This window comes from Coregonus lavaretus (genome assembly GCF_964263955.1).
Source record: "Coregonus lavaretus genome assembly, chromosome: 32".
Taxonomy (NCBI): Eukaryota; Metazoa; Chordata; class Actinopteri; order Salmoniformes; family Salmonidae; genus Coregonus; species Coregonus lavaretus.
The window spans coordinates 11,040,875-11,056,494 of NC_140019.1; the positions used below are offsets into that span (position 1 = coordinate 11,040,875).

The window sequence follows — 15,620 nt, forward strand, 5'->3', positions numbered from 1 at the left end:
GTTGAAGCATCTTTGTTAGCAATTACAGCCTTGAATCTTCTTGGGTTTGACGCTACAAGCTTGGCACACCTGTATTTGGGGAGTTCCTCCCATTCTTCTCTGCAGATCCTCTCAAGTTCTGTCAGGTTGGATGGGGAGCGTTGCTGCACAGCTATTTTCAGGTCTCTCCAGAGATGTTCAATCGGGTTCAAGTCCGGGCCCTGGCTGGGCCACTCAAGGATATTCAGAGACTTGTCCCGAAGCCACTCCTGCATTGTCTTGGCTGTGTGCTTAGAGTTGTTGTCCTGTTGGAAGGTGAACCTTCACCCCAGTTGGAGGTACTGAGCGCTCTGGAGCAGGTTTTCATCAAGGATCTCTCTGTACTTTACACCGTTCATCTTTGCCTCGATCCTGACTAGTCTCCCAGTCCCTGCCGCTGAAAAACATCCCCACAGCATGATTCTGCCACCACCGAGCTTCACCGTAGGGATGGTACCAGGTTTCCTCTAGACGTGACGCTTGGCATTCAGGCCAAAGAGTTCAATCTTGGTTTCATCAGACCAGAGAATCTTGTTTCTCATGGTCTGAGAGTCATTAGGTGCCTTTTGGCAAACTCCAAGTGGGCTGTCATGTGCCTTTTACTGAGGAGTGGCTTCTGTCTGGCCACTCTACCATAAAGGCCTGATTGGTGGAGTGCTGCAGAGATGGTTGTCCTTCTGGATGGTTCTCCCATCTCCACAGAGGAACTCTAGAGCTCTGTCAGTGTGACCATCGGTTTCTTGGTCACCTCCCTGACCAAGGCCCTTCTCCCCCGATTGCTAAGTTTGGCCCGGCGGCCAGCTCTAGGAAGTGTCTTGGTGGTTCCAAACTTCTTCAATTTAAGAATGATGGAGGCCACTGTGTTCTTGGGGACCTTCAATGCAGCAGAAATTTTTTGGAACCCTTCCCCAGATCTGTGCCTCGACACAGTCCTGTCTCGGAGCTCTACGGACAAATCCTTCGACCTCATGGCTTGTTTTTTAATTTGTAATACATTTGCTAAAATTTCTAAAAACCTGTTATAACTTTGTCATTATGGGTTATTGTGTGTAGATTTTTTATTTTTTTTAATCCATTTTAGAATAAGGCTGTAAAGTAACAAAATGTGGAAAAAGTCAAGGGGTCTGAATACTTCCCGAATGCACTGTACCTTGCGTGCTCTGAATACATTTCATTCAACCGCTGAAAACCCTCCCACTAGTTGGCCAACAGATATTCTCATGGAGTTTTCATTCAATGGGGTTTTCAGTACCTTAAGCCATCCCTTTAAATAAGGTGTACCTTTAATTACAATTTTGTCGACAGACTCAATAGAATACATTGAGAAAACAGGGTCAGAATATAGGGCTCAATGAAAGAAAGCCATCTATGCATATTCGTCTCTGTTTCAGCACTGGTAGTTTAAAAAATACTCTGATATTTATGGTTAGGTATGTATGAATAAAAAATATAAAAAATGGTTTGAAGAGCCTTTACACATGAAATATATTGATGAATAAAAAGTACAGTGGTTTGATTCATCCTGAAAGTTGTCATATTCAAGTTCAATTCATGAAATATTGGAAGGTGGAAAAAGGTGTACAATAAGAGTTGAATAACAATCCTATAAATCTACCCTAATCCTCACTAATCATGGAACTGACGACAACGATACAGTCGTCATGAACTGTGTGCCAGGCTCCAGGTTTAACCTGCTATGTGTAGTCTGAGTTCCATAATGATACAAATAGGCTACATGTCCCAAATTATTGCACAACGTTAGCCTAATATGATCCACTAATGCTAGCAACCCTCAGGAACAAGTGACAACCATGTGACAGAGGTAAGAAAGGTAAACGGAATGGAATGATGCAAAAAAACATGTATGTGGGAATTACTGACGGTGGCTCCCGATAGTGGATAATATTTAACATGATACAAATTGTCAAATAAAACGGAGAAAAGCCCAGCCATATAATCAAAACAAAGCTCATAGATCAACTTGGCAGGTTCAGCCCTACTGAAGCCTATAGCTTGGGTCTCCACATTTCATCCACGCAAATTATGAGGAATAACGGCACAGCTATTTATATCCTATTTCACTGTGGAAAAGGGGACGCTTTACGTCATATGATTTTCAGTTTGTTTCCATATGGCTGTTTTCACATGCATCCCCAGGGATCACAAGGAAAAATAATCTAAAACAATTGGTATGTGTATTTACAATCCCCTTCTCCAAACAGATTACACCTTTACCTAGCTCTTATCAATAGCGCTTATCAATTTATAAATTACAGTGCATGGAGAATTATGTTATTTCTATTGAAAAAAAAGAAAGTAGATGCTTTTTCCACTTGGAACCGGCAGGTTCGCTTGACCTTATTCGTTGTTTCCTCGTGTGTAAACGTGGTGGAATTATAAGGGAATTAAGTCAAGGTCCGAATACGGCATATCTGTAGACACACCTCCTCCACGCCTTCATTTATTCGAGCTCCACCTCAAACGAATAGTGTGTAAATAGCATGTTCTTCTCACGCTTAAGTTCATGGTCAGAATACGCAGAGAGTGAAAAGCGCACAAAAAGGGAAACCAAGTTCCATTTACGTGCTTAACTCAGGTCGGAATCGGGACCTAAGAGCTTTGCACACCTGGATTGTACAATATTTGCTCATTATTCTTTTAAAAATTATTCAAGCTCTGTCAAATTGGTTGTTGATCATTGCTAGACAGCCATTTTCAAGTATTGCCATAGATTTCAAGCCAATTTAAGTCAAAACTGTAACTAGGCCACTTAGGAACATTAAATGTTGTCTTGGTAAGCAACTCCAGCGTACATTTGGCCTTGTGTTTTAGGTAATTGTACTGCTGAAAGGTTAATTGGTCTCCCAGCGTCTGTTGGAATGCAGACTGAACCAAGTTGTCCTTTAGGATTTTCCCTGTGCTTAGTGCTATTCCATTTTTATCCTAAAAAACTCCCTAGTCCTTGCCGATGACAAGCGTACCCATAACACGATGCAGCCACCACCATGCTTAACAATATGGAGAGTTGTACTCAGTAATGTTGGATTTGCCCCAAACAATGCAGTTTCCTTCCTCTCCGGCAACTGAGTTAGGAAAGGTGCCTGTATCTTTGTAGTGACTGGGTGATACAACATCCAAAGTGTAATTAATTACTTCACCATGCTCAAAGGGATATTCAATGTCTGCTTTTTTTTTAACCCATCTACCAATAGGTGCCCTTCTTCGTGAACCACTGGAAAAACCTCCCTGGTCTTTGAGGTTGAATCTGTGCTTGAAATTCACTGCTCAACTGAGGGACCTTACAGATAATTGTATGTGTGCGGTACAAAGATGGGGTACTTTAAAAATCATGTTAAACACTATCATTGCAATTTATTATGTGACTTGTTAAGCACATTTTTACTCCTGAACTTATTTAGGCTTGCCACAACAAAAGGGTTGAATACTTGTTGACTCAAGACATTTCCGCTTTTCATTTTGTGTTAATTTGTTGACATTTCTAAAAACATTTCTTTGACATAATGCGGTATTGTGTGTGTGAATCAGTGACACAAAATCTCAATATATTCCATTTTAAATTCAGGCTGTATCACAACAACATTTTGAATAAGTCAAGGGGTGTGAATACTTTCTGAAGGCACTGTACCTGCTCAGTATTGTGATGTCAGAGTAGTGGTTATGCTTCTTAGAGAGCGCTCCTCACTGTTAAATGACAAATGAGAGGCAGCTGTAGCCGTTGCCAGATTAGGCTGATTCAGATTATGCAAACAAGTGTCTCATACGGAAGATGAGGGATCAGTTTCAATAGAACGAGAGAAGAATAGGGACGTATACACTCATATACATCACGCTCTTATCCAGAGAGACTTACAGGAGCAAGTAGGGTTAAGTGCCTTGCTCAAGGGAACATTGACCAATTTTTCGCCTAGTCAGTTTGGGGATTTAATTACTGTCCCATCTCTCTTAACCGCTAGGCTACCTACTGCCCACTCCATTGTACGGAAACCCTGACAAGATTCCAGGAGTGTTTGCTTTTGTCATGTTCAGTGTGCTGAACAGGTTCTGGAAAAAACACCATTAGACCAATATGAAAGGAGGAAGTGGACAGTCTGCCTCCCTCTACTGGTACAATTTGATTACTGCAAGTTGATTTTACTTTATTCAGACAGTGGGATGTAATTTCTAGGTAAAAAAATAATAACTCTTGGGTGTCACTGGTTGGTTTACATGGGGGACAATAACTTGTGTCTATTGTAATTGTGTATCATTGAATGGATATAATGTCAGTTTAGCAAAGTAATTTTCAAGCAAGTTAAGCACAGCTCTGTGATGTAAAGTACAGCGTGACGTCACCTCTTAATGAGGCTCCTTCATCAACACACACACACACACAGCTGGCAGGTTGAAGGTGAGTGTATCATTGTCCTGGTAGGTTCAGCGGTTCAGCTCTCACCCTGGAGGTGGGGTCCATCCTGAGAGTGAAGGACATTCTATTACTAAACAGAGAGAAAGAGGGAGGGAATGAGAAAAATGAGAGCGAGGGATAGTGAGAAACTGGGGATAGGGGGAGTGAGGGTCACAGGCATGGAGTGAAGGTTAGGGGGAGAGAAAGAGATGCCCTAGGGAGGGGGATACGGAGAGGAGAGATAGAGAGAGAGAGAGCGAGGCAGGTAGAGTGATAGTGATTGCAGTCAGTGAGAGGAGAGAGGTAGAGATAGAGGGGAAGGAGAGAGAGGGGTGGGATAAGTTCTATAGAAAGTTTAGATAAGTACCGCCAGAGCAGGGGGAGAAGGGAGAACAGGAAGAAAAAACAGAGGTAGACCTGATAGGTATAGAGATAGATAAAGGATAAATGGATAATGAGGATGGAGAACATGAGGCGAGCAGTCTCCATATCATAGCTATTATGCTTCTGATATGTGGGGCGGTTAAACTACTGCACCTTCTGGGGGTCATCCATGTTGAGGGTGAGTAGTTACCACTGGCACTACTACTATACTGAATCTGTCAGGATATCAACCCGGATAGTCTGTGTCTCTTGACCATGTTAGCCCGCTGAGCAAATATTTTTTTTCATTTGAATAGAAGACAGAAATTAGTATTGGTTTCTATGACTATTGCTGTAATATTATGGGGTGTGACTGTGTGTGAAGTTAGGGCTGAGAGAGAGCGAGAGAGCGAGAGAGCGAGAGAGAGAGCGAGAGAGCGAGAGAGCGAGAGAGCGAGAGAGAGAGAGAGAGAGAGAGAGAGAGAGAGAGAGAGAGAGAGAGAGAGAGAGAGAGAGAGAGCTAGCGGTGCCTGTGTGTAGGGTTGCAAAGGGAGGGTATATTACTGGAAGCTTTCAAAGTAAACTACCAGAATGTTTGTATCTTTTGAAGGATTTTATGTAATCTAGTCGTCCTTTTGGTGACTTTAGATCATTATACAGTGCATTCGGAAAGTATTCAGACCCCTTCCCTTTTTCCACATTTTGTTACGTTACAGCCTTATTCTAAAATTGATCTACACACAATACCCCATAATGACAGCTAAATGTAAAACTAAAAATAACTGAAATACCTTATTTACATAAGTCTTCAGACCCTTTAGTATGAGACTTGAAATTGAGCTCAGGTGCATCCTGTTTCCATTGATCATCCTTGAGATGTTTCTACAACTTGATTGGAGTCCACCTCTCAGAGCTTGAGAGGATCTGCAGAGAAAAATGGGAGAAACTCCCCAAATACAGGTGTGCCAAGCTTATAGCGTCATATCCAAGAAGACTCAAGGCTGTAATCACTGCCAAAGGTGCTTCAACAAAGTACTGAGTAAAAGGTCTAAATACTTATGTAAATGTGATATTTACGTTTTTGATTTTTTATGAATGTGCAAGAATTTCTATAAACCTGTTTTTGCTTTGTCATTATGGGGTATTGTGTGTAATTTCATCAATTTTAGAATAAGGCTGTAACATAACAAAATGTGTAAAAAGTCAAGGGGTCTGAATACTTTCCGAATGCACTGTAGGTGTCTGTAATTATCTCTGGCCCTCTCTCTGGTCTTCTCTCTGGCCTTATGTCAAATATGTTAAATAATTAAATAAGATGAAAATAGAATGACAAAGCTGTAAAACATGATCCTAAATATAAACCATACATTTATTGAATACCTTTTGTGTTTAATATGAATGTTTCAGCATGAAATATATTGTTTTTACACACTTCTATTTATTTTACTATTGTCGTGGAAATTCGAATCAAGTGAGAGAGACTGTCATTTCTTCAAACAATTCATCTTTATTTGATATCGATTAATTATTGCAATAATGGAGCTGGTCAACGACCATCCGTATGTGATTCGTTGAGAGCCCAACGATACAGGAAATGCTGACGTCTTATATAGAGGACCTAAAAATGCTTAGTCATGGCTGGTTCCACCCCTCCCCGGCAGCTCAGGGCATCATAAGCTACCTTGTTTTCTTCTTGTGGCTATGTGTATCGGGTCATAGCGCATGAGCAAGTGATAAAGTTAGTTCCGTTTCACCTCATATCTCCACATAGCTGTGCCCTTGTAAGATAGTAAAAGACAGGATGAACTGAAAAACTGTGGTCACTCTGAGGCTCTTTCTCTTGACCGTGTGACCAAGTTGAACAGAAGCAAAGATGAGGGGAGACAATACAGGTCTGTTCTGTTAATCTCTAAACTCGAGTCACACCATGTCCTTGACGAAACACCCAGACCAGCTGCAGGGAGCTAGAGGGAACCATCCTTATGAAAAGCACAGCATTGGTAGTTAAGAAATCCCCTAGCAATAGAAAGAGATCGATCAATATTCATACAGAAATAATCAACAAAGCAGGTAAATACGTTAATTTTCCCCTGACACTATGTCAATATGTATTTACTTGTTGAAAAAAGTTAATAGTTGGACGAGTTGCAGAGGTAATTGAAAATAATACCATTGTTGAGTGAGTGGCGCAGTGGTCTAAGGCACTGTGCCACTAGAGATCCTGGTTCGAATCCAGGCTCTGTCGCCGCCGGCCGCGACCGGGAGACTCATGGGCGGCGCACAATTGGCCCAGCGTCGTCCAGGGTAGGGGAGGGAATGGCCGGCAGGGATGTAGTTCAGTTGATAGAGCATGGCGTTTGCAACGCCAGGGTTGTGGGTTCGATTCCCACGGGGGGCACAGTATAAAAAAATATATGTATTCACTAACTGTAAGTCGCTCTGGATAAGAGCGTCTGCTAAATGACTAAAATGTAAATGTAAATGTTGATTAGATGCTTTTTTCATGAATTAGTCTATTTTCTCTTGAACCCTAACCCTATCTACTAGAAACTCATGGACAATATGGACACAGATAGATCCAAATGAGTCCCGCTTTAAATTAGGTTAAGTTGATAAAGGCTTCATAAAGCCTTTATAAGCACTACAAAAATGCTTTTCAAATCATCTATAACCGTATGTCATGCTTTATAAAAAGGTTCATAAATGTGGCATAACCGTGTGACATAATCACCAATGTCAAATTTGACGTAACCCACTGTGTCGAATGTGATATTAACATGCGCTTTATAAAGGGTGACATGTTGTGCTGAAGGATGACACACGCTCTAAAGTGATGTCATGTTAGTCACATTACACCTCATCTCGTTCCCAGACACTTCCGCCCAAATGTGCGGAAGGTCAGGTGGACCAACGCATCAAACTTGGCCTTCATTAGTTAGGGTTAGGTTTAAAATCACATTTTAAGAAGATACATTGTGGAAATGGGCAGGGTTTAGCCATAATTATAACTTTTTGACTGTGTTAAGTAGTGACGATAAAAAATACTTTACTCAGTGTCAATAACCATTAATGATATATGAAAAATAATTGTTGAAACATTAACAATGATTCATATTTGTTAATATTTAAGTGACATTTTCATTACATTTGGGTTTTAAAACATGTTCCAAGGTCAAATAAATGCTGCCAGTGCGAATCACTGTATATGGAATACATATTGGCTTACAGCAAGAACAATTCTGGGTGCCGCAGTAAAAGTATGTTAGGGAATACTCAGTAGGGTCTGTATATGGTATCATTTCATGGGGCTCTGAATAATACAGAGTGTTGCTGGCCTTTTATTCGAAGCACAGCCACAATGCGTAATATTTTACCATGAACACTGCAGCAGAAGCTAAGTCCTTCCTCCGCCACTCTTTCCTCCACGTGAGGCTACAATAAGTTGAGTATCCCCATTCCATTGGCGGCTGAATCACTTCACATGTGCACTTAATGCACTACAGAAAACCCGCTAACCAAACAACAGTGCAGGGCATGCTCACTGAATTAAAGGGCAATTACACAAAGAAATCTTTCTTAGATTTTTCCCAGACCTCAAAAGTCAGCCCCTAATGTGGTTTAAGCATTGTTGTGAACACAAAAAATCTAATTATGTTGTTTTTCTATCAAAAAAGTGTGAACAAACTGTGGTAAACCAGAAAAAATGGGGGAAATCCGAAACCTGGCAAAACAAAACCAAGAAAACGAAATTTGGGCAAAAAATGATTTTAAAAGGCCCTACCAACATGTTTTGCTGTGCATGACATACACTTTAGAGTGTATGTCATCCTGCAGCACAGCATTTTGTGGGATGTTGAGGTCAGGTCCAATATTGACTCTGCACCCAAGAGGGAAAGAGGTTGGGCCATCCTAGAAATGTTTTAGTGAAATATAATATAACACTTAACAGACACTTTATCCAAAGCCACTTACAGTCATGTGTGAATACATTTTACGTATGGGTGATCCTGGGAATCGAACCCAATATCCTGACGTTGCAATACTCTACCAAGATGCATGACAGGGTTATAAATGCTTTGTGAAGCCTCAATTTAATATGATTTATAAGGCCTTTATTAAGCGGTGCTTATGCCACCCTTTATAAAGCACAGGTTTATGTAATATTTGACATTGTGGGTTATGTCACATTTGTTATTGGTGGTTATGCCACATTTATGAACACTTTATAAAGCATGGCATACTGTTATAAATGATTTGTAACACATTTAAGTAGTGTTTATGAAGCCTTTATAAGCTGCACGTCATTTAAAGCGGGACCAAAAAAGGAATACTATACATGAATACATTTTTTAAGTTAATATAAATTAGTATAGTTAGTATAAATGACCAAAGTTACAATATATTGCCATTGATTTTCTGTTAATTACCAAAATTACTGAAGATTCCAGTAGCTTTGGTAAAGTACCAGTAGCTTTGCAACCCTACCTCTGTGTGAGGATGGTTTTGTGTGTCAGTGAATGTGTGACTGTACAGTATCATTGAACAGTGCCTCTGTCAGAGCAACTGTAGCATTATGTGTCACTTGGCTTCCTAGGTGAGTTGTGTCTGAATTACCTCACCTTGGGCTAGAGTCAGCACTCTCCACCTCTCACTAATTAGTCACTGACAGAGACAGCTCTGCCACCATGATGAAACCAAATGGCCTGGTGGAGTGTGTGTGCATGTGTGTGTGTGTGTGTGCCCATCCGTCCGTCCTCTGGTCCCCTTCCCTCTGGCAGAGGCAGTAAGGAGTTGTTAATGATCAGGTCACTGAGGTGGCGCAACACAGGGATTTCTACACTGACCTCTCTCTCTCTCTCTCTCTCTCTCTCTACCCTCCTCTCTCTCTGTTACTCTCTCTGCTCCGTCCCTGTCCTATTGTGCCCTCCCTTACCTGAACCTCTCTTTATTTCCCCCCTTCTCTCTCTCTCTCTCTCTCTCTCTCTCTCTCCCTACCTATTTCTATTTTCTATAGCTGATGAAAATGCAACCTTTTGTGTAAATCCCCTCTGGGGTCTTGATGATGGTCAGTCGCTCTCTTTCGCTCTTTCGCTCTTTCGCTCTCTCTCTCTCTCTCTCTCTCTCTCTCTCTCTCTCTCTCTCTCTCTCTCTCTCTCTCTCTCTCTCTCTATCTATCTATCTATCTATCTATCTATCTATCTATCTATCTATCTATCTATCTATCTATCTATCTATCTATCTATCTATCTACCTACCTACCTACAGTATATATATCTCTCTCTCTAGATAAAATTGATGATGATTTTGAGATGAGCATTGTGTGTCATCGGCCAGAAGGGCTGGATAAACTGGAGGCTCAGACCAACTTCAGCAAGAGAGAGCTACAAGTCCTTTACCGTGGCTTCAAAAACGTATGTAGTCAATATACCCATATCACTCCATTTCTTCATTACTTCATCACTTAGTGTCTGTCACTGATGTCTGTCTGTGGCTGATCTCTCTCTTTTTTCTCTCTGTCTTTCACTCTCTCTCTTCTCTCTTTCTATTTCCACCGCAGGAGTGCCCTAGTGGTGTGGTGAATGAGGACACCTTCAAACAGATATATGCCCAGTTCTTTCCCCATGGAGGTAGGAAATTGGTTTGTGTCTGTGTCTACATAACATTTAAAGGTGTTGACTTGTGTAGTGGATATGTCGTGTAAGCACAAAGAGTAACACAAATCTCTCTTCTCTCCAATGCTCTGCAGATGTCAGTTCCTACGCACACTACCTGTTTAACGCCTTTGACTCAGCACACAGCGGATCCATCAAGTTTGAGGTTAACATTCCTCTGCCGTCTCTCAATTTCCCCCCTCTCTCTCTCTCCCCCTCTCTCTCCCCCTCTCTCTCTATCTCTCTTTCTCTCTCACAATTCTCAGATCACTCGCCCTTTGTGTATTCCATGCTGGATCATTCTTCCTCTTGTTGTCCCTGTGACAGTGTCTCATTCTGTCATTCTCTCCCTCCTCCAGGACTTTGTCATGGCTCTGTCCATCTTACTGAGGGGTTCAGTGAGGGAGAAGCTGACGTGGACTTTCAACCTGTATGACATCAACAGAGATGGCTACATCAACAAGGAGGTGTGTGTGTGTGTGTGTTTATGTATGAAGTACATTTCTAAATAATGATGTGTTTTGTTTCATCATTCAACATCCACTGACAGACAAACTGTGCTTTTGTGTGTATTACAGGAGATGACAGACATCGTCAGAGCGATATATGACATGATGGGGAAGTATACATACCCAGCCCTGAAGACAGACACTCCCAAACAACATGTGGATGCTTTCTTCCAGAAGATGGACAAGAACAGAGATGGAGTAGTCACTCTGGATGAGTTCATTCTGTCCTGCCAGGAGGTAAACTGGAGTTATCTGGAGTTATATGATTATCACTGGCTCTATGCACACTCACTGGACTCTACCCACACACTCACACATACTTACACTGACACTCCAACACACACATACACACACACACACACACACACACACACATAGACACACTTTCACACTCATCACATACGCTGCTGCTACTCTGCTCATTATCTATCCTGATTGCCTACTCACTTTTACCCCTACCTACATGTACATATTACCTCAATTACCTCCTACCCCTGCACATTGACTGGGTACCAGTACTCCTTCTATATAGCCTCATTATTGTTATTTTATTGTTTTACTATTCCCTTTTTTTATTTAGCAAATAGTTCTTACTTTTTAACTCTGCATTGTTGGGAAAGGGCTTGTAAGTAAGCTTTTCACTGTAAATTCTACACCTGTTGTGACAAATAAAATTAGATTTGATCCTTAAACATCCCTCCCACTTAATCCTGTCTAATACTATTGTAGTTTGAGGGTTTTAGATGTTGGATGGATCACTCTCTATGTAGACGAATACTGGCTGGAGACTGATTACTCTTATGCAAATGTTGATCAACTGACCATTTTCACCGCCATTAGGACTGCACGTTTCAACTCAAATACTTCCTGTACTCTTCCAACCATCAACAAACATTTGACCAATCAGAATAGAGCAACGTAGTCGATAATCAATTATCATTACAATTCCAAACACTTTTGAGTAGTTTGTTATTTTAGAACTACACAACAGTGACTTAGAAAATAATATAACTTAGAAAATAATCCTACACTATCATTTTCCCCTTCTGTTGGTCTTTACACTTTACCAGACAGGGCAGAGAAAGCGAGACACCCCATTCCCTCATTTTTTTCTGGTATGGCGGGGCGGGTGGAGAGAGCAATAAGTAGACCAGAGCCATTGGTCTCACAGCACTGCCATAACGCAGTTTCTCTGGATCCCTGCAAGGTCAGATTCCCCCCCACTAATTTGTTTTTTATGCGTCAGCCAGACAGCCACTCACAAAGTATAGACTACCGATCACTGTCCATGGTGCTGAAATTGCTACATTCCATTTGTACATTTTAGTCATTTAGCAGATGCTCTTATCCAGAGTGACTTACAGTTAGTGAGTGCATAAATTTTTCATACTGGCCCCCCGTGGGAATCGAACCCACAACCCTGGCGTTGCAAGCACCATGCTCTACCAACTGAGCTACAGGAGGCCTGTCTACATGTCTATGCGGCTGCCTATTGAATCGATAGGCTTTCTGTGGTGCCAGGGCATGTAGCCTATAGCTTTGCTTTAGCTAATGGATAAATGTTTATTGGTAGGCCTATTTGGTTGTAATTTTCTCATGTTAAGCCTAAAATGTCATGAAGCGATATACACGGTGTCGCAATCCTTCCATTTAAACTGCTGGCTGGTGAAAATAATGTAATTACTTATTCAGTAATTAAAGTTGGAAATTCAAAAATTGCAGATTGTAAAATAAATGTTCGATGCAACAGCTACCAATTGATTTTTGTTTTAATATACAGCTGTCCTGTATAGCCTACCTGAAGCTGCATGACATGAGCCATCCTCGGGCTCTCTCCCAGCTTGGATAGAACATTGTTGTGCTTAAAACCAGTCTATTAATGCCTAATAATACAGTCAGTCCACCCTCAAAACACTAGCTTACTAGGGACGGATTCATTATGCAGTGTAGCCTACTATCTATAGCTATATACCGTATTTAGCTGCTATTTATAAACGTTTTATAACAATTAGGGAAAAAGTAGTAGGCTTGAGGATAAATTCTGCGGCTGTTTATTGTTGAACTCAGCGGGTTTTGTCTGGCTAATAACCTACACAAATGGGCTGCAGTATTCAAGGTAAATTAAATTGAATCAAATAAAATGTCATCCAATTTGAGAGACTCCCCTGGTCTCCTGAAGTCATCCTTGCTTTCTCTGTCTGCGTCTCTTTTTCTATTTTTTTCTCTTAGAATAAAGTATATTTGTATATCTGTACTCTCTTTTCTTTTTATGTAGAGGCCTATAGTAGCTACAGTATGCGACTGCGTCGCCTTGCATTTTTGTGAGCAAATGTTTTCACCACCGCCTGTAGGTCCAGGTTGCGCGCCCGACTGTTTCCTATACTGAGTATTGCCAACCCAGACAGTCTTTCCTGAGACGTTGTGCATTATATGCTCATGGCGCTGCACACAATTTAAACTTATTTTTGAATGATGCATGCCAAGCTATACCAGAGATAAGGGACTGTTGATATTTCAACCACACAACTCAAACGCCGGTTTACCAGTATGAAAGAAATCGCAAACTGCTTTTTTTGTTCAAGCCCTCAAGAACTGTTGTCCTCTAAAGATGATCATATGTTTGTATCTGCAAATGTATTGGCTATCCAGATGACCTGTCCACAGAGCTTCTTATACAGTTAATCCCTTTCTTGAGGCCGGCAATTAAGGAGAATGAGAGGCTCAATTAAAGATGTTGCAGAACTGCTGTATTAGAAGCACAGCTCCCTCCTGCCCAGTTTACCTGATGTTGTCATGGTATTCAAGCTGTTTTTACCATCCCTGTAACTGTTGCTTCTGTGGAGAGATTATTTTCTAAACTAAAACTCATAAATAACTAATTAATAAGCATTATGCTCTCGGTCTGATATGCGCTTTTGAACACCTGAGTAAGCTCCAGGCACTGGCGCGGTCATAACCGTGGGCATTTTTTCACCGATATCCCCTTTCAATAAGTTAAATTTTTTTCCCTTTCAAGGCCTGAGGCACTTTTTCAGTCACATTCCTGAAGCCCAAGAAACAAACACTTATCTTCCTAGTACATATGGAAATTAAAAAGGTTTATGAACAACTTTTTGGAGGGTTACTGTCAAAATTATTTCGATGACAGGCGCATGGGCACCCAGAGCTCATCATGGCATTTGTAGTACATTATGATAGCCACATTAGCAGCTAATTAACATTTCATTTTTGGGGGATAAATACAGGTGAATATATTGATTAAAGTCACCTTGTCCTAGAGATTTACATGCTTATCAAAACGTCATGCCAGGGTAAGCCTACACAAAACACAGCCCTTATTTTCAGTTTCTAAAATCCCCTATGGGAAAAATGAATGGTGGAAAAATGATTGGAACCCTTTCCTTTTTTGACTGCTAGGTTTTATGGGTATTATGACTCATAATGTGGTACTCTATTTTAAACTGCTTTAACCTCTTCTAAGTCTTTGTTGCCCCCTAGTGGTACTTATATGATGCAGTCAGAGGACTCCACTGAGCACTGTATGTGCAAGTTCAGAGGTGTTACTGTTATTTTCCTCCTGATCAGTTTTCTCATTTTTTTCATACTTTCTTTTCCAGGATGAAAACATCATGAGGTCCCTGCAGCTTTTCGAAAACGTCATATAGATGAAACAGAGAAAAGGAGAGGAAAAGAGACACAGTGGGAAAATGAAAGAGGGATGGGAAGAGACCTTTGAACTGTGAGAAGGAAGAGCAGCCTGCCATTTAATGGCAAAAAGGGACACACATAAACTTTGTTGTCACCATGGTTATGAGAGGTACTCAACACTGGCCGCCCAGCAACAGCTATATGCATCTGTCATGTGGCACAGTGTCTCACCATCACCTTACCATGGCAGTGACCAATCAACAGGCTGGGTTATGACCCTTCCCATTGACCTCTGACCCCCTGTACCTGTTTTTGATCTTCCTGTGACCCTGTAACCTTTCACCCCTGGTCCGACCTCTCTCAGTCTTGTTCTGTTGATGTTGACATTGTTGTTATGGTTACTGTTCTCTCCGAGAGTGTATATAACACCTGTTAATGGACATACTGACATTATAGAGACATACACACAGATTAAGACATACACACATACCTACACTGTCTCAGGCCGGGATTCAATCCGAGGCGCACTATAAAGCAATCTCCGCGAACGTTGGGGAAGTTGCCCTTAAAAGTTGCATTGTCGGCAGTCAGTGCGCTGCTCAATAACACACCTTGGATTGAATCCTGGCCTCAGTCTCACCACAAATACAGTTTACAAATACACATTAAGTACATTTCCTGTGCATTTTCATTTGTAGAATTCATATGATCTGTATTTGACTGCAACATATTAAGAAATATACATTTAAACCAAGTCAGTCCTAACCCTGCTAAATGCACCACTCCTACTTTGTGTGTTAGTGTTAGTGTTAGTCAATGTTTTTCGTGTTGTTGTGCCTTGTGTCAGTGTTTTTGGCTTCTATCTTTCTGTCTGCACTGAGCTCTGTTGACCTGTCTCTTTGTCTATCAATCTGGCCAGACGATATTCCTGCCCACAGAGCCTGGATTGGATGTTCTGTGGCCTATGACAGAAATATACAATAGTAAAAACGTATTACGTCCAATTTTGAAGTAGCACTGAGCGAT

The 15,620-nt window shown here is 41.2% G+C and overlaps 1 protein-coding gene across 4 annotated transcripts in view; it reads left to right on the top strand.

Moving 5' to 3' along the window:
* Positions 1-14,611, top strand: part of kcnip1a (Kv channel interacting protein 1 a) — a gene marked incomplete at both ends in the record, with an annotated part of 68,713 nt that extends 54,102 nt beyond the window's left edge. For 3 of the 4 annotated variants that reach the window (XM_084150398.1, XM_084150399.1, XM_084150397.1), the window contains 6 exons: positions 10,073-10,197; positions 10,344-10,413; positions 10,533-10,603; positions 10,797-10,904; positions 11,016-11,183; positions 14,564-14,611. In XM_084150398.1, coding sequence (XP_084006524.1) covers positions 10,073-10,197; positions 10,344-10,413; positions 10,533-10,603; positions 10,797-10,904; positions 11,016-11,183; positions 14,564-14,611 — 590 coding nt within the window. Of the gene's footprint in view, positions 1-4,909; positions 4,986-10,072; positions 10,198-10,343; positions 10,414-10,532; positions 10,604-10,796; positions 10,905-11,015; positions 11,184-14,563 lie in introns of those variants that run through there. The other variant, XM_084150400.1, reaches the window with a different exon arrangement.
* Positions 14,612-15,620: the final 1,009 nt, after the last annotated feature.